The sequence below is a fragment of the Trichomycterus rosablanca genome, chromosome 17 (genome assembly GCF_030014385.1).
Source record: "Trichomycterus rosablanca isolate fTriRos1 chromosome 17, fTriRos1.hap1, whole genome shotgun sequence".
Lineage (NCBI taxonomy): Eukaryota > Metazoa > Chordata > Actinopteri > Siluriformes > Trichomycteridae > Trichomycterus > Trichomycterus rosablanca.
In genome coordinates this window covers 6760980-6785502 of record NC_086004.1, presented here as the reverse complement: position 1 = coordinate 6785502, position 24523 = coordinate 6760980, and the positions used below count along the sequence as shown (strand labels likewise).

General features: G+C 39.9%; 1 protein-coding gene across 1 annotated transcript; it reads left to right on the top strand.

Moving 5' to 3' along the window:
• Window positions 1–2639: 2639 nt before the first annotated feature.
• Window positions 2640–22341, top strand: trappc10 (trafficking protein particle complex subunit 10). The gene is made up of 23 exons (XM_063012637.1): window positions 2640–2769; window positions 6717–6798; window positions 8259–8394; window positions 9111–9307; window positions 11928–12123; window positions 12247–12358; window positions 12717–12964; window positions 13185–13331; window positions 14120–14234; window positions 14343–14419; window positions 14587–14678; window positions 15017–15157; window positions 15547–15659; window positions 16058–16593; window positions 16802–16943; window positions 17102–17260; window positions 17650–17879; window positions 18043–18143; window positions 18739–18865; window positions 19044–19208; window positions 19949–20129; window positions 20223–20417; window positions 20963–22341. The coding sequence occupies exons 1-23, from the start codon at window positions 2709–2711 to the stop codon at window positions 21211–21213; spliced, it is 3804 nt and encodes a 1267-aa protein (XP_062868707.1). The 5' UTR covers window positions 2640–2708; the 3' UTR covers window positions 21214–22341.
• Window positions 22342–24523: the final 2182 nt, after the last annotated feature.

Sequence of the window (24523 nt, the reverse complement as noted above, 5' to 3'; positions counted from 1 at the left end):
CGAACCCAGGACCTTCTTGCTGTGAGGTGACAGTGTTACCCACTTAGCCACCGTGCCGCCCTGTTGGGGTAAAGCCAACTTTTTTACTTTACACCAAACTTTTATACAAAATTTTATAGCTGTCTGATTTTTTTTTAATCAAATGCTTCTTTACCTGTGTTTGAAGCATGTAATCTAACAGCAACCTTAAATCCAGCAACGTATCAGTTCTTCCTATCAACAACATCTAATTAATCAAAATAAATGAATAAAATAATCATTTTGTAGGCCCCTGATTGAATTATGTTAGACATTAACTTAATCGTAATTGACCTAAAATGCAAAAATACCTGCCCTTTCTGGTCTGTGAAACCATGCGAAACTTCATTGTTTTACTTCTTAAAACAATACTTATTTTCTGAAGAAATTGTATTTTTAAGTAAGTTCATAATTTCAGTTTTTGCAACTGCTGATGGGCCTGCACCCTGGCACTTGAATAATATGAATAAAATACTATTATAACAGAAAGAAATACGTTGTATTGTGAACGACAAACTGTAGTTCTTACTGTTATTTGTATTTATTATTATTATTATTATTATTATTATTATTATTATTATTATTATATAGTGGAAGTTGGTACCATACAGCAGTGTGGTTGGTAAAGGCTGATATTTTATATTATATTATAAATAAAATTCTATTATTATATTTATTTTAATCTTTGTATTCTTTTTATTCTCGATCTCTTAATCTTTAGTTTCTTAGCTTTTTTTTTAATCCCCATTCCTTTTTTACCTGCTTTCTCTGGCTTGTTTTGCTGTTTTGTGTTGTTTGTATTCTTATTTGTTTTATTATACCTTATTGGTTGTCATTTGTCTTGATTATATTTGAATTGTACAGTGTCCTTGGGTGTCCTGAAAGGCGCTTATAAATAAAATTATATTATTATTATTATTATTATTATTATTATTATTATTATTATTATATTTTGCGTGTAAATGTAAATATTACAATACAGTATATTTGTGTAGATTTATCTATAGGAATAAAATCATATGACAGATGTACTGATGACGCGGCCAGGCTGCTAAATTTGCACTCTGGTTCCCTCTTCTGTTGATTTTTTAGTATAATTTCATTTTCACGTGTTTTATCCTGGTCAGGCTCCCAGTGGTCGCGAGACCCATCATGACCCTGAGAAGAACAAAGCTGTTGGTGAAAATGAATGAATACATAAATGAATGAAACTCTAACTGTGTGACTTTACCTAGTAAGTACATCCAGGCTGTCTTTATCACTGATTAATATTCACTAATTAATTTATCCATTATTAAGTCACTGGAAATACTGGATACAACATGAATGTATTTGTGTAAAGCTTTTTACAATAGACATTGTCTCAAAGCAACTTAATAGCATCCAAAACTGACAGACCAAAAACCCCTGGTAAGCAAGCCGAGGGCAACAGTGACAAGAAACAACTCAGACCAGACTCAGCAGGTACCCATCCTCCTTGGGTGGCCTGGAGGATCATTTGAATGAACTGGATTAAAATCTTTATAGTCACTTGGGTGGCACGGTGGCTCAGTGGGTAGGACTGTTGCCTTACAGCAAGAAGGTCCTGGGTCTGATCCTCAGGTGGGGCGGTGTTGGTCCTTTTTTGTGTGGAGTTTGCATGTTCTCCCCGTGTCTGTGTGGGTTTCCTCCAGGAGCTCCGGTTTCCTCCCACAGTCCAAAGACATGCAAGTGAGGTGAATTGGAGATACAAAATTGTCCATGACTGTGTTTGACATTGAACTTGTGAACTGATGAATCTTGTGTAATGAGTGACAGTGACAGTGACAGTGACAGTGACAGTGACAGTGACAGTGACAGGGGACAGTGGTAGCTTAGTGGGTAGAGCTTTGGGCTATCAACCGGAAGATTGGTGGTTCAAATCCAGGCTCTGCTATGCAGCCACTGTTGGGTCCTTGAGCAAGACCCTTAACCCTGTCTGCTCCAGGGGTGCCGTAAGATGGCTGACCCTGTGCTCTGACCCCAGCTTCCAAACAAGCTGGGATATGTGAAGGAAGACTTTCATTGTAATGTATATGTATATATGACAAATAAAGTATATCTATCTATCTATCTATCTATCTATCTATCTATCTATCTATCTATCTATCTATCTATCTATCTATCTATCTATCTATATCTACTGTATATCTATATCTATATATCGGCAATTTAGAGCTGCCTCCAGTATTTGGGAGGTAGGGAGAAACCGGATTACCTGAGAGAAACCCACAGACACAGGGAATACATGTGAAACATCTCACACAAGTACAAGGATCAAACCCAGGTCTTTAGTGGCTGTGTGGCACCCACTCTGCCAGCTGTGCTGCAGTCTCTGCAGTTTCAAAATCTAGTGGGAAGTCTTTCAGAGCAGTGGAAGCTGTAACTCCAGAAAATAAAGGGAATCAACATTATGACAATGCCCACCGGATGAGGTTTGGAATATGTATGGAAATGTAGGGCACTTTTTGTAAGATAGTTTGTGGTTTGGGACACCGCCAGAGTCCAACTTCCCTCTTTCGTGCTGTTGACGGCCGGAAGTCGTCAGTGTTAGCAGATAGGGAAATGGAGAGGAGAAGAGGCTCGGTGATACTGTAGCGTCCTGCACTTATCAAGGCTTTCGCTCTTTATTCGTGTTTTCCTGCTGGACTAAATGCTAAGTTACAGAAGCTATGGAGTCCCATGAGGAGAAACCCATCATTTACACCATGGAGAACAAGCCCATAGTGACCTGTAAGTTTCAGCGTTCGCTTGTTGTTAGCACTTTAGCTTAGCCGGTTAGGCGTTGAGGCTAGCTGTATGTATGAGCATTGCAGTGCACTGCAGAACTAAGACTAGCACGTAATGCACTCATATATTTATAAATAAATATATTCTCGCATTGTATATTTATGTATTCATGTCACGCAGCATGTTATACACTTATGTTAAATAAAATCAATATGAATGAAATGCTAATAGAAGGTATTGACTGCATTAATATTCAGTACATGTACATGTCAGGTAGACTGTCGTTACATTTAAAGAATAACATTGCTGGTTATTTTTCTTCAGGTCAGACTTAGCATTTGTAATGTTATATTCAACTTATTTTAATTACACTTTTCATTCTAAATATTTTTTTAATGTAAAAAAAACCACACAAGCAAAAAAGTTCCTAAAAGGAAACATGTCAATTGGTATCTGTTTTTTTTTTTTTTTTAAAGCCTGAAAAAAAAATTCAGTTTTCTCTTTAAAACTATTGATGAAGTAGCAGAAAAACCCCCCAAAAACAAACAAAACAAAATGTAGTGTGACAGGTGTCTGGTGGGGAAAGAAACACAGCCTGGGGAAAATAGTTAAATTATCTGCCTGAATAACTCAGACACTATGATGTCATTGTTCCAGTTAGTTAGCTTGACAATTTTCTTTTTAACATTTTAAGTTTAAAACAGCTTCACTTTATTGTTACAATTATCTTGGGAGGCTCAGTGGGTAGCACTGTCACCTCACAGCAAGAAGGTCCTGGGTTTTGATCCCCAGGTGGGGCGGTCCGGGTCCTTTCTATGTGGAGTTTGCATGTTCTCCCCGTGTCTGCGTGGGTTTCCTCCAGGAGCTTCAGTTTCCTCCCACAGTCCAAAAACATGCAAGTGAGTTGAATTGGAGATACAAACTTGTCCATGACTGTTTGACATCGAACTTGTGAACTGATGAATCTTGTGTAACTAGTAACTACCGATTCTGTCATGAATGTAACCAAAGAGTGTAAAACATGATGTTAAAATGAAAGCTGTAAAACATTATAACAATGTTACATTTTCTCTTTCAACCACAGAAGTCCACAATATTTTCATTTTAATTTTTTCTTGACTTTTAAACATACGGCTTCTCTAGTACTTGTTTAGAGTACCTAAACCGCTGATCTACCTCTGCCCTACAGTTGAGGATTGCATAGCCCTTTGGGGAGTGTATGCGTGCTAGCTTAAGGCTGTTTCAGGCTTCTTATGAGGTTTGTCTAAAAACAGCTGTCAAACTAAGCTTTTAGAAAAGTAGAAGATTCTTAGATGTCCATTAAACAAGGGGTAAAAGAAAAACTTGCAGCAGTGAATGCACAATTTATGAGACATTTAATAAAGGAAATTAGGAACTTTTAATAGTCAACCTATTTTTTTTCCTCAAACTTTACTCATTATAACAACTGTGTATTTGTGCTGTTTTGGTGCATAAAGACACATTATACTAAAACTGTGCCCTCAAATATGGCTTTATAATGACAAAATATTTGACACATAACTCTTTGATTCAGTCATGTTATGATGTTTTCAGAATCAACAGTAGTCCTATTGAACAAAGTCTGAAAGAATATGTCTGTTTAAGTTTCTTCATGCAGGCAAAAAAAAACACTTAGAGAAACACTACAGAAGAGCTGCACAGAAATCCACACAAGCCAACTTGAACAGTCGAGATGTGCTTGTGCCCTCTTGTACTGTGATTGGCTCAGCTCAGTGTAAAAACCACAGGCCCACACAAAACTTTCACTCAAACCATTTGCAATACAGAGAAAACTGAACTAGTGACAAATGATTAAAAAATAAATAAAACCTGTGATGGCGCTATAAACTGTTTCCGGTTGCATGTGTTTGACGGACTAAACGATTTAGAAGTGGTTGTTCATTTTTAAATAAACATCACTTTATATCATCTTGGTTTTGTCTATTTGGGATTTTTTTGTACCGTTATACATCACTGTGTGTTTATTGGGGTGAGATAGAGAGAGAGAGATGAAGAAGATGAAGCTGGCAGTTTTAGCATAGTTGTTTGAACATTGCTTTTTATTCTATATTTAATCAATATAGTTGCATTAATAGGTAAAACTAAGGAAATTCCTTGTTTATAAATGCTTCATCACTTTAATTTATTTATACAATTTGCTAGCAATTTTAGTTTTACTAGCATGCAGTTTGCATCAGCATGTTTGGTCAGAAAATAGTGCTTTAATCACTTTGTTTTTCCTAGTGCACACTCAGACAGATGCAAAGTGGGCAAAACCAGCATTCAAAATGTAGATTTAAAACTGAGTCTGTAGCAAACAGGCTAATCAAATAATCAAGATTTAGTTGGTAATTTAAAGCTCTTGCCGACAACATGAATGTAGTTATTAGATGATAAGCAGAGTTTTACCTTTACACTCGTAGATGCTGGTATGATGCAAAACATCCACATCATTTTGTTCTGTCACACATGCAGTCTGACCCCATTCTGACGCAAACTGCCTTCACTGTTTATTAAATACTGTAATGTAAGTCCACATAAAAGTTTTTTGTGCTTGGATTAGTGTCAGCTGTTAAAAATAAATTTAAATTTCCTTTTTTTAGTGACAGGATTAACTGAACTGGTTAAACCTTGACATCCCCAGTGTCTACATTTATATGTACTTATAACTGGGTTCTATATGAAATATTAATACAGGCATGTATGACTCAGGCTGTTGCGTTGAGGTTTGGCTTAATTATCAGTGACATCAGGGTAACAGGACTAGCCAGCTGTCAGATCTTTAAAATTGGATCTAAAATCGACACAACTCTGTTTGTTACACAAGCTTCAATGTGTTTGCTAAGCAGCTTAGATTAAACCAACAATTAAACCAGGCCAGGGTGACTGTAAAGAGAAAATATTATGTAATGATCTCACTAATGTGCAGTTGGCACAGGTACCTAGTTTAAAAATTTAAAACCAATAGCACATGTTCAAACAAGAACAGCTGACTTGATCACTTATGCAGTGCTGTCAGAGCTGTCTTGTATTTCATTAAATAATAATTCTGCTGCATCTGTGTAACTACAAATTGTTAAATACGTGTTATGCTTGTTTACTAAGGGAGTTCCATTCACCTTTGTGGCATATTTCTTAAAGGATAAAAGAAAAAGGACACACACTCTTATGCTTCAGTGTTTCCTAGATATGACTGTATTTTTAACAATTCTGGAACAAAGCAGCATTGGTTTAGAAAGAAATAACACAATGTAGAAACAACCATTTCCATTTCTGTTACTTCTGCAGTGCATAAATGTCTTGTGCAATAAAAGGATGCTTGTCTCAGTAAAAGGAATGAGTCAAAATGATCGATCAGTCATTTAGCAACCACCTAGTAAATCATTTCTGTCAGAATGATTGTCAGGCAAATAATTAAAAGCAATCTATTTCAGAGCTACAGATCTCTCATACTGAACAGTATTTTAAGTAGTAATGCCATTAAGAGCAGTGTAGTTCTATTCATGTATTTAGAACAGAATGATGTGGATTGGGACACAGCTATAAATATGTGTGAGCTACAATCTCTTCTGTAATACTGGATATAAGGACTGAAAACAACATGCTGGTTTAATTGTTAAAAGATGCCCAAATGCCGAAAAATGTGTTTTTAATGTATTAATTTGTACATTTAAGAATTTTAGCACTAGATTGGGCTGGTAAAGGAACGTCTTTATACTAAAGCCTATAATGACATTCTAATACAGTGTGTGCATTAGATACACCAATGCTTTTTTTGTTTGTGCCTATAAATATAAAATGTATTGTTAATATTTATAAATTTGAAATGTGTATGTTTACTGCAAGCATTTACATAACAATACAAACTTGGTTGAAAACCTGTTTCCTCTCACTGTATGCGTAATCTTGTGTAATCTGTTATTTTGTAGGTGCTGGGGACCAGAACCTCTTTACTGCTCTTTATAGCTTACTGGCCCAGCAGCTTCCCAGGGAGCCGATGGAATGGAGAAGGTAAGGCTATCTACTTATTAACACAACATTAAAAACACAGTCATGACTGGAATATTTAGATTGGTGTGTTCAGAGCTTGCTTTAAACCTTTCTGTTAATTTGGTTATTAGCATACAAGATGAGAGATCCTGGGGCACTTGTTTTTACAGGAGGAAAAAAAACAGTGCATTGTTGTGCATATCGATGTATTATCAGAGTATTTACATATTTTTGAGCACCAGGAAGGACAAAAAGAGCCAGCAAAAGAAGTATGAAAAAGCTGAACTAAATGATAAATACAAAAGCAATAAGATAACTGCATTATGGCCTTACTTATTATGGTCTGCAATATTAAATGCAGCCTAAACTGTTGACACAGAAAGTTGGTCATGTGTTTGTAGGAATGTCATTGAAGCCGTTTATTAACTGTCCACTATGTACATAGTACATGGACCAATAGTCTGTTTGCCAAGGACAGGAAAAATCCCATTGTCACCTCAAAATTAAAGATAATTTGCTCAGAATTCAAGAATCACCACAAAACAGGTTGGAGGTCAGAAGCTGTTGGAACACAGGTGTTGCTGTCAAGTGAGCTTTACATTGGTGTCTACTGGCTGCTGTGCAACACATGTGAGCAAAGCCTTTGAAGTGAAGGTCTTGTGGATGTTATTTGGCCACACTCACCAGAAGTATTTTTTAAGCAGAAATGTTAAAAGATTCAAAACCAACAACACTGTCAAGCATGTTGGAAATGGTGTTATGCTCTTGGGCGGTCCTGCTACATGTGGACCTGGTGCTTGCAGAATGTGGATGCAGTAATGAAGAAGATTAGCTCAGTTTTTGTTCTTGGCTGTAACGGAGTGTCAGCAGGAGAATGACGAAAACCCAGGATATCAGTTTTATGGCTCTCGCTCTGAATTGTTCCCAAGGTAAAACTGTTTTGCTTTCAGTTCAGCTGTATTACCTTTCATTTCTGCTTTAAAGTCAGTTCATTCAGTTCTATTCTTGACAGACAAAATTCCCAATATTAAGTGCTTCTTGATGATAAGTCAATAAGCCATTAAGTCAGCGTTCAAAACCAGCAGAAATGAGCTGTTCAGCATTTTATTATGGTTACAGAGCTTCCTGCATTATACTCCCTAATTTGACATGCTAAAAACTGCAGCCTTATAGAATTTTCCAGTTTTGCCTTAAAGTCAACTCCCAAACGTTCCATTAGGCAGACCAGCAGAAACTAGGACAGCACTTTCATGTTCTCAGCTATGTGGTGTTCAGGCTGTGCTTCCTGAAAGTGAAAAGTGAACAGTCTGTTATAATACTAACAACCTGTCAGTGAGGTTACTCCAGGTTAAAGCACTAGACATAACACTCACATGACTTACACTACAGACACTGAATCTTTCTAAGAAGATATTAGGGACTGTGCTTGGTGTTTGAACCTGACTATCGTTTGTCATTAAATTAATTTGACTTTTCCCCAGGTCTTACGGTCGAGCACCAAAGATGATCCACCTAGAAGCAAACTTGGTTCAGTTCAAAGAGGAGCTGCTTCCTAAAGAGGGAAACAAAGCTCTGCTCACATTTCCCTTCCTGCACATTTACTGGACTGACTGCTGCGTAAGTGTCGGCGTTGGCGTTCTCAAACACTGTCATACACATTCATAACAGGAGAATGATTTAGGACATGGTTATGGCTGTTTGAAGGGTGTTTAAAATAGATTTTAAAGAAGAGATAATTGGATTCAAGTGATAAGTGAATGGTATGTTAATTGAGAATAACGCATCAATAAGATGCAGATAAATTGTATGTGTGTAGTGTATGTGAAGTCATCTTAAATAATTCAGTTTATGAAAGAACTCATATACTTACCTATTTAAATTAGTAAAATCTAGATCTCAAAATGCATTTTAAAGTACTGTTATTTTACTTTCACCACCACTTTATTATGATTGGGCTCACGGCAGGTCCAGTTGCACCGGGAAACACTGGGTGCAAAGCAGAAATACCCTGGACTGTGTGCCAGCCCATCATATGGCTTTAACCATAGCCCATTCAGCCATAACCAATAATGTCTGTGTAGACACCTGACTGGCTAATAGCACACCTGAGATTAGATCCCAGATCTCACCTGCCGTGGACTAGCATAATGACTGCTGCACCACCAAGCACCAATTAAGCTACTTAAAAAATCTATCAATAGATAATGTCTGCTTTATTTTCTATCAGATTAGAAAATCGTAAGGGCTGTTTATGTAATTATTCGTTTTTTTTCGGACAACAAAGTCTGCCAGTCAGAGGATTTTATTGTTCATATATTATGCCTGTGTAACAGGACACAGAGACATACAAGTCCTCTGTAAAGGAGGACATGCAGCGGTGGCAGAGCACGCTGCGGCAGCATGGATCGGTCGACTGGCTTATCGTGGTGGTGGAGAATGATGGCAAGAAAAAGAACAAGACCAACATCCTGCCCCGTACCTCCATCATGGACAAGATCCGCAACGATTTCTGCAACAAGCAGAGCGACAGGTGAGAACAGCTTAGCAGCAGCTGCACTTACAGCAGGATCACTGCTCACTTAAGGCCTAAAGGTCAGTCCCCTTCTCCTGATTTTTTTTAGAAAGGGGTAAATGAGTGCCTCTGTGATCAGATGCATGTTGTGCTATCAGGTGTACTGAGTGCTGTTGATTATGAGGCTTTTACTGTGCTAAATTAGAAAGGCCTTGCTGGCAGGCCCTATTTATGGTGTCTGACTACAGCAGAGCTGCTCTGTAAAGACATGACTCACTCCTCTGTATAGGAGCTGTACACGCACAGCATGGTTCTTAGGTTTTTCAACTGCAACTATAAGCAACCGTATAGAGTATATACAGTGTATCACAAAAGTGAGTACACCCCTCACATTTCTGCAAATATTTCATTATATCTTTTCATGGGACAACACTATAGACATGAAACTTGGATATAACTTAGAGTAGTCAGTGTACAGCTTGTATAGCAGTGTAGATTTACTGTCTTCTGAAAATAACTCAACACACAGCCATTAATGTCTAAATAGCTGGCAACATAAGTGAGTACACCCCACAGTGAACATGTCCAAATTGTGCCCAAATGTGTCGTTGTCCATCCCTGGTGTCATGTGTCAAGGTCCCAGGTGTAAATGGGGAGCAGGGCTGTTAAATTTGGTGTTTTGGGTACAATTCTCTCATACTGGCCACAGGATATTCAACATGGCACCTCATGGCAAAGAACTCTCTGAGGATGTAAGAAATAAAATTGTTGCTCTCCACAAAGATGGCCTGGGCTATAAGAAGATTGCTAACACCCTGAAACTGAGCTACAGCATGGTGGCCAAGGTCATACAGCGGTTTTCCAGGACAGGTTCCACTCGGAACAGGCTTCGCCAGGGTCGACCAAAGAAGTTGAGTCCACGTGTTCGGCGTCATATCCAGAGGTTGGCTTTAAAAAATAGACACATGAGTGCTGCCAGCATTGCTGCAGAGGTTGAAGACGTGGGAGGTCAGCCTGTCAGTGCTCAGACCATACGCTGCACACTGCATCAACTCGGTCTGCATGGTCGTCATCCCAGAAGGAAGCTGACGCACAAGAAAGCCAGCAAACAGTTTGCTGAAGACAAGCAGTCCAAGAACATGGATTACTGGAATGCCCTGTTGTCTGACGAGACCAAGATAAACTTGTTTGGCTCAGATGGTGTCCAGCATGTGTGGCGGCGCCCTGGTGAGAAGTACAAAGACAACTGTATCTTGCCTACAGTCAAGCATGGTGGTGGTAGCATCATGGTCTTGGGCTGCATGAGTGTTGCTGGCACTGGGGAGCTGCAGTTCATTGAGGGAAACATGAATTCCAACATGTACTGTGACATTCTGAAACAGAGCATGATCCCCTCCCTTCGAAAACTGGCAGTTTTCCAACAGGATAACGACCCCAAACACAACCTCCAAGATGACAACTGCCTTGCTGAGGAAGCTGAAGGTAAAGGTGATGGACTAAACCCAATTGAGCACCTGTGGCGCATCCTCAAGTGGAAGGTGGAGGAGTTCAAGGTGTCTAACATCCACCAGCTCCGTGATGTCATCATGGAGGAGTGGAAGAGGGTTCCAGTAGTAACCTGTGCAGCTCTGGTGAATTCCATGCCCAGGAGGGTTAAGGCAGTGCTGGATAATAATGGTGGTCACACAAAATATTGACACTTTGGGCACAATTTGGACATGTTCACTGTGGGGTGTACTCACTTATGTTGCCAGCCATTTAGACATTAATGGCTGTGTGTTGAGCTATTTTCAGAAGACAGTAAATCTACACTGCTATACAAGTTATACACTGACTACTCTAAGTTATATCCAAGTTTTATTTCTATAGTGTTGTCCCATGAAAAGATATAATAAAATATTTGCAGAAATGTGAGGGGTGTACTCACTTTTGTGATACACTGTACTTAATAGTGTCACTGAATCAAATGTTAGACCTTAAAGTTGTGGCATCTGTAAGAATTTATAACAATTCTAGAAAATAAGTACTCTTATTAAGTATATCCCACTACCGCTGAGATAACAGCACTCTCAGTGAGGGTCCCAAGCCCAGTTAACAATAATAAGGGTTGCGTCAGGAAGGGTATCCAGCAGAAAATCTTTTCCAATTTAGGTATGTGGATGATGTGCTGGTGACCCCTAAAATACAGGAGAAATAATGAGGTAAAAAGGGCCTAAAAAACAGTAATAGACCTTCCCTAAACGTTTGGCGCAGTTTAAGCTGTTTTATTTATTTTTTTTATTTTTTGTTTTTATATGTCTTTTAGCACCAGGTGAGCCCTAAAAATTAGTTTGAGGTACCCATATAGTGTATTTAGCTATTTAAAAAGCAAACAAGGCAGAAATATTATCGTGATTATGCCTTGATATTTAGCTAACAGAATGTTTTTGGAATTCATTGGAATTACTCAAATAAAACTAGCATAAAACACTGATTCCTGCCGTGAATGTCATAGATATGACAACATGGCATTACAAAAACAAACAAACACTGGAATTACTGCGTTCATCAAGCTTAAAAAACTCAGTGGGGTTCTCTCTTTTTGATCTTTCTGTTCTTTTCTCTGTTGTTTTATCTGTCTCTCTCATTTTTCCCTCAGGTGTGTTTCTCTCTCTGACCCTCTGAAGGACTCATCTCGTTCTCAGGAATCATGGAACTCATTTTTGACAAAGCTGCGCACTTTGCTTCTTATGTCCTTTACCAAAAACCTGGGCCGCTTTGAGGACGACATGCGCACTATGCGTGAAAAACGAACTGAGCCGGGCTGGAGCTTCTGTGATTACTTTATGGTCCAGGTACATGCAGTTCCAGCTGGACTGTAAAACAGTGAAATTATATATATATATATTTTATAGAAATAAGCAATGTTTGATGTCTGGAGACACATACAATTTCAGTATTATTGGTTGTGTGTGTAGGAGGAGTTGGCATTTGTGTTTGAAATGCTGCAGCAGTACGAAGACGCTCTGGTCCAGTATGATGAGCTGGATGCTCTCTTCACTCAGTATGTTCTTAACTTCGGCGCTGGAGGTACAGCTTCCCCTACTTACAACAATTACATCTTCACAATGTTATGTGAAAAACTGTTTTAAAATAGGAGAAATGTCTGCTAAGATAAAACAAAATTAAAGTTTTCTGCACGTGCCAGAGGAGTGCATTACAAACCTTTAAATGTAATTACTTTGAAAATGCATCCTGGGTGGATAAGCCCATTTCTTTTGAGTTTCAAATGTGATTAGTGAGTGGGTAATTTCAGCTACTAATTTGTTTTAAGAAGATAATGGCTAAGGTGTGGTGTTATCTGGTGTCCTGCTATGTGGTGGTAATTGGTGACCTGTGACCTGTTTTTATTTTCTTTTTTATGTGATCTGTATTACATGTTAACCAGATGGAGCAAACTGGCTTGGCTCATTTTGCCAGGCGGTGCGGAACTGGAATGGGCTACTTCTGCGCCGACCCATAGACATGGAGAAAAGGGAGCTGATCCAGCGTAGCGAGGCCAGTCTGTTGGACCTGCGCAGCTACCTCTTCTCCCGCCAGTGCACTCTGCTCATTTTCCTGCAAAGGCCGTGGGAGGTTACACAGAGAGCACTGGAGCTTCTGCACAACTGTGTACAGGAGCTTCGTCTGCTTGAGGTAAGTGGGCAGATATTTGAAGTGCTGTTGCCTGTATCAGAAACTGTTCTAGCAAGACGTATAGTATTTTAAATTGCTTTACATTTGTCACTAAATGAAGTAGAATAAGGGGTTGGAAATCATATATAAACATTATTTTGCTGAGGTTTGCTTAAAAAATGACAACAATTTTAAAATGATGAGTGTTAAACTGACAAGTGCTTCTGCTGTTTCTGTGCAGGTCTCAGTCCCTCAGGGGGCTCTGGACTGCTGGGTGTTTCTCAGCTGTCTGGAGGTGCTGCACAGAATTGAGGGGTGTTGCGATCGTACCCAGCTGGAGGCCAACTTCTCTCACACTGTGGGTCTCTGGACATATGCTACTGAGAAGGTATTTCTGCTTTCCTGCTTAGGCTCATACATGAATGCACACACAGACAGAACTTGTTCTAACTGGAGAAGCAAAATGACATGACTTGGAAGAGACATTTACATTTATCAGCCCAGCCACTGTACTAGGAACACAACAGTCTCTACAAAAATGTGGAGAGGGGCAGAAAGCTACATTAACGCAACTTTAGAATGAACTCAATCTCTGTTGTAAGCAAAGAAAAATCACTGCATTAAAATATAACCAAATATTAGTTGTGTTGTATAGATGTTTTTTAGCTTTTTTTTATTAACCGGCTGTTTTTGATAGACATTAACAAGCTTCTGGCACAGCTGTGTTTGCTTAAAGTTGTGCCAAGTAAAAAAAATACTGCACTGTAAATTGTTTTATTAGGATTCTTTTGGTCAGGGTTAAGCCCTGTTAAGAAAGCACTAAGATCTGCTTAATCATTGTTTTAGAGTCTGCACTTCTGATATCAGTGCGCATGGCTTAAATACTTTATTTATCTTTTTTCGAAAACATTTTTCATGAGATTGTGAACAGCAAGATGATGCACTGTGACATTTTAATTCCACTCTAGACCACTTTAGTTTGTATTGCTGATATCTGACTGAAATCATGTGTTTTTGCACATAAAGATCAGTTGTGACTGTGAATCTGAATTCAGAATTATTTTGGGTTGCATTGTGAATGTGACTACAAGTGAGATACAAGTGGTGCAGTGTGCACTCTGAGCTTAAATGAAATCAGTGTTGGTCTGGTAATTTTTTTATGTTGGTTTGTCTCAGCTGAAGTCTCTGGGCTGCATGTGTGGTTTGGTGTCAGAGAACGGTCCCAACTCTGAGGAGCTGAACCGCACCGTGGATCTGCTAGCAGGCCTCGGCCCAGAAAGACCAGAGACAGGTACTTCTATCAGTGTTTCTTTTGCTTCTGCTTTTTTTATAGTGAGTGTGCAAAATACACTTTTAAATCGTAAATCTTGACGCTGACTTGTTCTTTGGTCTTTTGCAGCCAACAGTCCCCAGAGCCCATATAAAAAACTCAAAGAAGCCTTATCATCGGTGGAAGCTTTTGAAAAACACTATTTGGTAAAAATAATGTTGGATTTTAAAATGAGTATCATGAATTAGAAGTTGATGTGTTTGAACAATGCCTTGTTTACTCAGTAACATGTAATTGCAGACACACACTTTGGTTTACTTTTCACTAAACTTTATTGTATGTAATATTTCCATCTATTTGTTTTCTTGCTCAGGAGTTGTCCCATGCTGCTTTGGAGATGTACAGAGCCATCGGGAGGCTGCGTTCAGCTCGGTTGGTGGGGAAGAGCCTTGCTGAGTTCTACATGTGAGTATTTATGGGCATATTTGTAGAGAAAATGGGCACGTTGCACTGACTTGCCAATAGCACATCTGGGATTTCAAACCCTGGATCACAATGGTAGTCTGTTGGCGTTATATACCGCTTTTACATAATTTTAATTCAATTTTCCATCCATCCATCCATTATCTTCCGCTTATCCGGGGTATGCTATTTCTCAGTTTACATGATGAGCAGTGTTTCTTAAGTGGTTTTAATTAAAAAAAAATACCTTGCAGTGTTTATTACCGTTTTAAAGTGTATTTTAGACATATCAGTAGAAAAGCAAAAAGAAGTACTGAATGCATGTTTGTGTTCATCTGTAGGAGGAAAGGTGATGCCCAGACAGCAAAGACTTTCCTGCAGGACTCTTTGAAATCCTACACAACGGAAGGCTGGAGTCTGCCGCTCACACATACGCGCAAGCAAATTGCAGAATGTTTGAAACAGCTACAGCAGACTGAAGAGTATCCTTTACTGAATTTCAAGAGTACCTAAACCGGCTATTTCTTAAAACCTATTTCCCCTATTTGTGCTTTGCAACAGTAAGCTATTCACTAATCTTATGGTCTATAAAATGCTAGGATGACACCCCCTTGTGATGCCTTTTCTCCCTTAGTCACATCCAATTGTGTCTGTAGAGTGTCCTGCCAGGATGGGGGACAATGTGGTGGTGCCTAGACACTGGACCCCTACGCTGCCTGATCACTTCAACATCTTTTTTTTGTTTCTAGTTATGTACATTTTAGTAAATTTTTTGGAGTAACTGCTATCAGCTCAGCATTTACTATATTATGCACTATTGTTATAAAACAAGCATAGCAGTGTTGTTTGGGTTCCTTTACTTCTGTGCCAGCTACCTGCAGACAAGCGCTCTACTCGCCAGCGACACCAATCTGACAGATGAGGAGAGGAAGCACTTTTGCCAGGAGGTCCTCACCTTCGCCAACAAGTCCCCAGAGGCCAAAGGTTAGAAACAGACATTTGATTGGAATTATCTTGGAAGAAGACTCTCCAAGTGTTACTTTATGAAAGAAAAAAAAATAACAGTAGTAATTTTAAATGGTCCTTACTTTATTTTCTATACTGATCATGAAGTTCATGTATGTGTGTCCCAATAGCAGTGGTCGAAGTTGCCCCTTATATTAGCAATTGAACTTTGACTTGCAATTTGAAAATAGTCTTAACAGTTTAAAAGTCTAACAGGTTTTAAAAAGATGTGCATAAATGTACATGGTGCTTTAGCCTTTGAGTCTGGATGAATGATGAAAAAAGTCATATTTTGTAGCAGAATGTCTCAGATTCAACTGAATAATGCAGTTTGTCTCTCACCAGTGACTTTTTGTTCTTATTTTTTTGTTTTCTAGACCAGCGAGTGACTCTAAGCATGACTGCATTTGCTCAGCTAAAGGAGTTGCGGTTCCTTCCGGCTGCTGCGACTGTGCACGTGGGTGCTACCCTGCAGCTGGAGTTGCATCTGTGCAGCCAAATGCCTGTTCCCATGTGCCTGGAGCAACTGGCTGCCAGTGTCCACTTTTTACATGAACAGCCAGGCACACGTTCTGGCCCCACAGGCTCCCAGTGGCGCCAGGGTCCCAGCCCAGATGGTGTAATGACTTTTCCTTTCTTGAGTCACCTTAGTGGGGCAGCACCAGGCACATCCATGCCTGCACTGGAGCTTCATGAAATGCACGACCGCAGTCCCACAGACAACACACTTACCTCCACCAGCATGGTCTGTAAAAATGTGCACATGGTGCTGCGAGGTAGTGAGGGCTCTTTTCCTTTGGATACGTCCAGTGCCACAGGCTCTGCCTTTAACATGGAGGCTGGAATGCAGATGCTAAAGACCAAAGACGTGACACTCCAGCCTGGCAACAATAGCATCCTTTTTAATGCACCGGTAAGGGAGGTTTCTGGCTCATGTGAATTTACTGGGATTGGGAAGTGGTGGGGTCATTGCAGTAAAAACTGATCAATAAAGAAAAGTTAGCATAAAATTTTTGGCCATGAAATTTCCAACCAGTAAAAGGCGTTAATTTCAATATAGCATGCTTTATTTAACACAAATGCTAATCATTTTATCAAAAATAAACTCTTCTGTTTCTTAGACTACACAAGCAGGAACCTACACTCTGCGGCAGTTGTGTGCTACAGTGGGTCGGGTGCAGTTTGTGCTGCCTCATATTTACCCTATAGTGCAGTACGAGGTCTACTCTCAGGAACCTCAACTGACCATTGAGCCCCTCACAGGTCTGTCTTTCTGTTACTCTGAGCTATTTATTGGTTTTGAATTGAACGTCTGCAAGCATTTCTGAAAGAATTTGCACCCTGTTTAACACACTGGGAGGCATCTGTTTGTCTAAATGTTCCTTGGTTTATGCCTGACTGTAGTGGGGTTTGTTTTGCAGAGAGCCTGCTGGCTGGGCTCCCTCAGCAGGTGAAGTTCACTATTGTAACGGGCCACTACGAGATTAAAAAGGGTGACGCTCTACAGCTAAGCAACACTGATTCCATGCCCATCCTGCACTCTTCCTCCTGCTCTGCCCGCATCCTTTCCAGCACTGGAGGTAAATTACATTTGGCACGGGTGCTTAGGTACAGTATGGTTCACTTGGCAATGAAAACAGTCACTAAATGCTGTATCACAGATTTAACATAGACAATAAATGCACAAAATCAGTTGCTGAAATACAAAGGCTATACACAACTTATACATACACTACACTATATGGCCCAAAGTATTTGGACACCTCACCATGAGCTCGTTGGGCATCCCATTTCAAAATCAAATTGTATCAAAATAGAATTACCTCTATGTGAACTTTTCTGCTTTGACAACAGCCACTTATTTGAGAAGACTTCTCACTAGACTTTGGAGTATGTTTGTGTAGATTTGTGGCCATAACATTTTCAATGAACCTGTTATCTCTTCCTATTTCTTTTGCTTCCTGTGCAGAGCTGGTGGGAGATGCTGCTTTGTCTATCCAGGCCTCACAGAAGGTGACAAGCATCTCTCTGCCTCTGATTCCACCCTACCATACTCTGGAGTTCCAGCTAGAGGTGCTGTGCCATATTCCATCATCTCTGGGGCGGCCCGAGAGCGAACGTCTCACCAATGGGGAGATCCGTCACCGGCCAAAGAATCGTACACGCTACAACAGTGGCATGGTTACCATTGACCAAAAGGTCTGCAGCCTCCTTTGGCACAGCAAATGAAAATAAAAATATATAATATGTTGTTCAGCTGTGTAAAAAAAAGTATATAAACATTATTCAACTGATAGTACTGGTTGTTTTTCTTTCCAGTTATTTAGTTCATGATTTTTTGTGTGTAATAATTTAATTACAGATTTCCGTTGACTGTCCCTGGTCTATATATTCTATCCTCTTATCACTCACGTTCTACACTCCCTTCAGAGCCAAACACTCGTTACTGTCAGCTGGAAAAAGGTTTGTACATCTAACTACAAAACTTAATTTGTTTATATAAAATATTAAATCAGAATGTACAAATGCTACATTTTATCACATAAAACTTCTTATTATTGTCAAGAATTTATTCTTAAAGCATGAACAAGTGGTTGCTGTTCAAACCCCACCACTGCCAGGTTGCCACTGTTGGGCCCTTGAGCAAGGCCCTCCATTGCTTAAGACTGTATACTGTAAGTCGCTTTGGATAACAGCGTTTGCTAAATGCCGAAAATGAAAATGTAAATGTTTCCTAACTTGTGGTAGCTCAGTGGTTAAGGTACTGACCTAGTAATCTGAAGGTTGCTGCTGTTGGGCCCCTCAGCATGGCCCTTAACTCTACATTGCTCAGATTATATTCGGTCAGAATTGCAAGTCATATTGGGTAAGAGAAAAAGAAGTAGTGTTGTACTGTAGGGTCCTCTGTAATGAAAAAGGGCCCTTACATGGTAAATATTGACCCTTATATGGTATCTAGTGTGTGTGTAAGAGAGAGAACATCCAGCAAATGAAATAGGACTATATGATAATGTAATTGGTACTTGATGTTAATGACTTTACGTTTTTAACCTCACAGGAAGTACGTCCAGGTGTGCCTCGAAAATGTTTCAAACACAAACTTCCGAATCGCCAACCAAACCCTGTCAGTGCATCAGCACACCCCTTCATTGGAGTTGCTTTCTCTCAATGCTAAAGCTCACCAGGTGAGAGATCCAGTAGTCACCCTTGGTTTACAAGTATAATAGGGACACATGCACACAGATGCAGTCAGTCACAGATAGACACACACTGGCACACACACACAAAATCTTTTTGTATCTAATGTTAAGTGCTCTGTTTTTGTAAATTAACTAGCTGTGCTTTTACTTGCTGTGTGTGCAGTTGGTGTACAGTAGGCAGTCTATATTCAGTCTGTGGGAGGTGAAGTGGAACACTGAGCCACCGCTGTGTTTGCAGTGTATATTTTCAGCCAGCTTCTCTCCTGCCGATGCTCCAGATACAGCACTCAAACCCTACAGCTACGAGTTCCAGCTAGAGAGTGTGACGGTCAGAACACACACACACACACACACACACACACACACACACACACACACACACACACCTGCTCTGAACTGAAGTACTGTTCACATAATAGTTTGTCTGATGTATAAATAGGTGACAAAGGGAAAAAGTGTAGATGATTCCACTCAGGTCTGCTGTTTGATAGTTAAGCACTTAATATCCTACTATGCTGTGGTATGGTTGAAAAGGGATTTTTAAAAAGATGGCTAATGGAAAAGGTCTTAACAATTTCAATAGTGTTAAAAACATAAGCACTGGTTAATAGAAATGGAACAATACAGAACTTGCTCATTTTCCTTATTGTGCCACCAAGAATTATATAAACCAACTAATTAAAATACAGATCAATATTTCTGAACAGCCCGTATGGCTGCCTGCTGAGTGGATTGTTCAACAAGCAATAACGAATAAAACGAAAATAGATTTGACACACAGTCAACTTAGTCTGGGTGCCCAGGTTAGTAATTTATTCAGTCGTGATTATAAGAGTTAGTTTGTATGGTTCCATTTACTAGACACAGTAAAGCAAATGTTCTCTCTCTCTCTCTCTCTCTCTCTCTCTCTCTCTCTCTCTCTCTCTCTCTCTCTCTCTGTTTCACTCTCCTTCTCTCTCTCTCTCTGTTTCACTCTCTCTCTCTCTCTCTCTCTCTCTCTCTCTCTCTCTCTCTCTCTCTCTCTCTCTCTCTCTCTCTCTCTCACACCCCCACACACACACACTATAGACAACTTACAGTGTAACGGCAGACATCCAACCTGCTGTGGGAGAGCAGCACTGTCATGCTGGTGCCCTCTGTCGGCTGGAAGTGTCAATTACACGTCTGACTGAGCCAAATGAGGCGGAGAGAGAGGATGAGGAGTTAACGGAGAGCGAAGGCCTCAGAACGACCAGGCTCATGTATGAGGGTAAGAAACCTGGACCTGTGGAAAATGCCCATGATTATTATTTATATGTATATACTATGTGTTGCATTACAATGAACTGACTCTGTGTTGTAGTGGTGGATAACAGCAGTAACTGGGCGGTGTGTGGGAAGAGTTCGGGGTTGGTATCCATGCCCATGGCTGCCATGGCTACTCACAAAGTTCAGATGGAAGTCATGCCTCTGTTTGCGGGCAAGCTGCCCTTTCCCAGCATCCGAGTGTTTAAGTACCTGCCCCACACTGCGCAACCCCCAAGCCAGTCTGACACAGGTAACATTATGTCTCTCCCGCTCTTATTACATCTGTTTGCTTCCTTTTCCACCAGCGTCTTTTTACTTATCTAAGTATGTGGACAACTGTGCTAGGGATTGTTGGATAACCCATTACTCATCTCACAGTTATAACAGTCTGGAAAATGCTTTCTGCTAGATTTTTAAGTGTGTCTGTGGAGAGTTTGTGCTATTTAGTTTAAAGCACAGGTCAGACACTGATTTTGGATGAAGGTCTGGCTTGCTATTGACTTTCCAGTTCATTCTAAAAGTTTTCACCGGGGTTCAAGTCAGAGAGCTATACAGGTCACTGGAGTTCCTGTTCTAACCATGTCTTTATGGACCTTGCTTTGTGCTCAGGGTCACAGTCATGCAGGAACAGTAAACAGCCTTTTCCAAACTGTTGGAAGCTGAATATCAAACTGAAACAAATGTGTGCTTTCTAAAAACTGTTGATAGCCAGAACATATCATCTTCAGAATGTATCTAAACATAGTTTACACTAACGTCAAATGACTATCATGGAAATTTTCATTTTCCTGTCAGATTCCTGCTTGGAGAACGACAACCTGTCCCTGTTGGATAAAGGTTTGGAGGATCAGGCTGACACGGCGAGCCTGCGCAGTCGAGGCAGCGTTCACTCGGTGGGCAGCAACGCAGAGCAGCCCCAGAGGTCTGTACCTATACCTCGTCTGGAGCCCTTCAGCTCAGGCCAGGTGTTTAACTGCAGCCAGGCACGCCAGGTTCTGGTGCTGCCCAGCACGGACGACCACGTGGTAGAGGTCAATGTCACATGACACCCATGGAAAGCCCCAGCCCGCCTGGTCCTGGACCCTACTTCCTGCTAGTGGACAGGGGATGGGCTGAGAGAGGGGCTCTGACACGGGCAAAACGTTCTCTGCACTGGCGTAGGGTGTCTGCCCGGCCTGATATACACAGAAACACGAACCCATGGCTGGAGCCTGAGAATGCACCTACTGTCTTAGGGTTTTGGTTTATTTCTTTTGTTTCCACTGCTTTTTCTTTGGATCATTCTGGAGCTTGGGCTTCCCATCATCCTTTGCTGCAGCTCATCTTTTTAAAAAGACTTCCTGTAGAGGGAGTTTTCATTACTCTACCTGTGACGAAGGTCACACCCGCTGAGTTAACACATACACATGTTTGAAGAAGGGATGACAGATATTGTAATTATGAATGTGGAAATAACTGTGTATAAGGGTTTTTGTGTTTGTTTTTAGTTTACCGTGTTTGGTTTTTGACCCAGGCTCACATGCATGTATGCGCTCTGAAACATGACCATGACAAACTGATTATTGACACAGGGACCCTATAAGAATGCAAACATGAAGTCCTGCTGATACTGCTTCAGATTACCCTGCTCGATCATGCTGCTTTAACGGTTTTGGTGTGGCGTGTGTGCATGCACATGCCAGGAACAAGGTAGCATTAGCATTTGTAGAAGTTGTTAAGGCAATCCTTCAGTCCCGGTACATACAGTTTACAACATTTGTATTACTGACTGATTACTTGCTATTAATGATTGTACAGGCTGCACCTGTACAGAGATGAGTTACTGTGAGCAGGAGTTACTAAATCTGAGGAAAGCCTTTGGCACATGCTGTAATCTTGTCTGTGGGAATGTTGTTGCAAAAGTTGGCTATAAATTCTGTTGAAATGGGGTGCAGGCTACGCCCATAGGCTTTCTGAAACCTGACAGTTCAGACATCACAAAATCTAAAATGCAGGTAAAACATATTGGTTAACTTTGAATATATGCACTTAATCTTCGAGATGAATGTTTAAAAAAATAGGCTTACCATTTGATTCCGTTTCTTTTTGAGGTGTTTCCATGCACTGGTGTACTTTTGCATTCTCTCATAGCTAAAAGTGCAATGTTTAGTTTTGGTTTAAGCCTGTTCATACTGTAATGACTATAGCAGCCAATTCCTCCTGTACAGAGATTCCTTCTAATGCTACAACAAGGAAAAGGATATTTATTTTTTACAATATTTAATGTGTTCTCAATTCACACAAGACACATTCACTTATAGCTAAAGATACCTGTTTTTTTTTTTGTTTAAAACCATAATGACAATGCAGTCAGTAGCTTACATGTTAGCCTGAGACGTAGCACTTACATTATGTTGGCTTGCAAACCATTTTCAAATATTTTCTTGGCTTGTGTCTGTGGAACAAAATGCTCTGGGGTGTGTGAGTGTAAAAGCAGGCGAAGAAGTGCCGAAGTCATTGATAGATCTGCCATTTACACTGAATATTAAACTTATGTGTTGGTCGCTCATGTGGTGCAACAAGGGGGCTTTGATGACATCTGCACTGAGGCAGGGAATAATGATTATCAGTGCGTGACTATACGTGATTATGATCCCTGTGTAAACTTACCTTGGGTAGGTGAAAAGAAGAAGGTTGGCTAGGATAGTGGAAGATTGCAGCAGTACTGTGTGATATATTTGGGTACCTGGCTCTGACTAAGTTTGACAGAAAAAAAAGCATAAATAGAGTATTTTAAGTGATATTTCAAATATCACCCTGGATATTAAAGAACAAAAGAAAAAGAAAATACATAAATAATAATAATAATAATAGTTTTAGTTAAAGCTTTGCTAATTTTGGAATAATAATTAAGAGGAATGTTAGAGAAAACAAACATTTACTTGATCCTGACTTATTAATGACACTATGCATTCTGTAGCTGTATTACTAGCTTAAATACAATTTTACAAGTTTAACTGTTGCCGCTCGGTATGCAGCAATAAATTACACTAGCCCACTACCGCTGGAATATAGGGTTCTAATCCCCAGCGGTGCTATTGGCCAGGTGGGTGTCTACATACAGACTTGATTGGCTTTGTCTGTGGTGTGTTACTACATTGCGCCCAATGATTACGAGAAAGCTGGACCCATGAAGACCTTGACCAGGATAAAGCGGTGGTAAAATATGAAAATGAAAAGAAAAATCACCCAGTCGGGTTTCCACTGCTGCTGCAATTTCACAAACAGTTTTTATTTCTGACATTCCAGCCCTGTCTGAGAGCACTTCTGAAACACGTTACTTGGAAAAAAAAGTCCAGTTAACTAGGCTGACCTTGTATTGCACGGTCAGTGTCAGGTAATCTGTTTGCTTTAACAAACTGGGGTCCGGTCACAGCCGGCAAGTGACTATTAGGGGTAATTAAAGGGTAAAATTAGTCTGGTTTACAGTTCTGTAGAATGTTTTATTTATGTTTGACAGCCTGATTTAGCAGTGAGATGTTTAACGTATGCTTTTCTTTAACTGAACCAGAATCAATCTTATGCTAAATATGTTGCATGAGGTTTTTGTTCTGACTAAGGATGCAAATTCTTTGAATTGTTGACTGTCATTAGTTTATCATAAACTGACAAGCCATTAACACGACTTGGCTTTAAGCTTTTCTGCCTAATGTGGCAGTAATGTAAAACAGTAACATGAGCTTGAACACCAGCAGAGCTAGTTCAGCATTCAGAGTGTCGATTTTACACAAAAAAGATCACAATTTAATACAACGAAACATAACAACAGAGCTGCAGCTGGAATTTCAAATATGGGATTTTTCTAATATGATCAGCCGGGGGGTTGGGACACCCCAATTTGCCCATGAGGGTCTGGTCAATTATGTCACCTTATCATACTTTCTGTAAAAAAAAAAAAAGTTGCCTCCACCATCAATTCTTAAACATTTTATATTACTTGGTTACTTTGAGGGTGTCAGAAACAGATTTGTGTCTTTGTATGCCACTCAGAATTGGGTTTAAAAAAAAAAATAAAAAATGTTAAAACATTGGTTCAGTCCACCCTTAATGCTTGGCTTTGTGTGTTTGTGTACTGACAGTAAAAAAGAGTCTGTGGTGATTGAAAACTGCATGATGCACTTTGTAGTGCACATAACATGGTTTAGCTTGGATAAGTGATCGGCACCAGCCTGTTGTGAGGAGGGGAGGAAAGCCTGAAATGTTTAGCACTTGTGTGTGTGTTTGAATGCTGACATTGTGCTGTGTGCTTTCTGGCTGAACAGTTGTTTTTTCTGTCGCTGTAAGGCGTTGTTGTGGAGAGTAGGATTTTTATAAAAG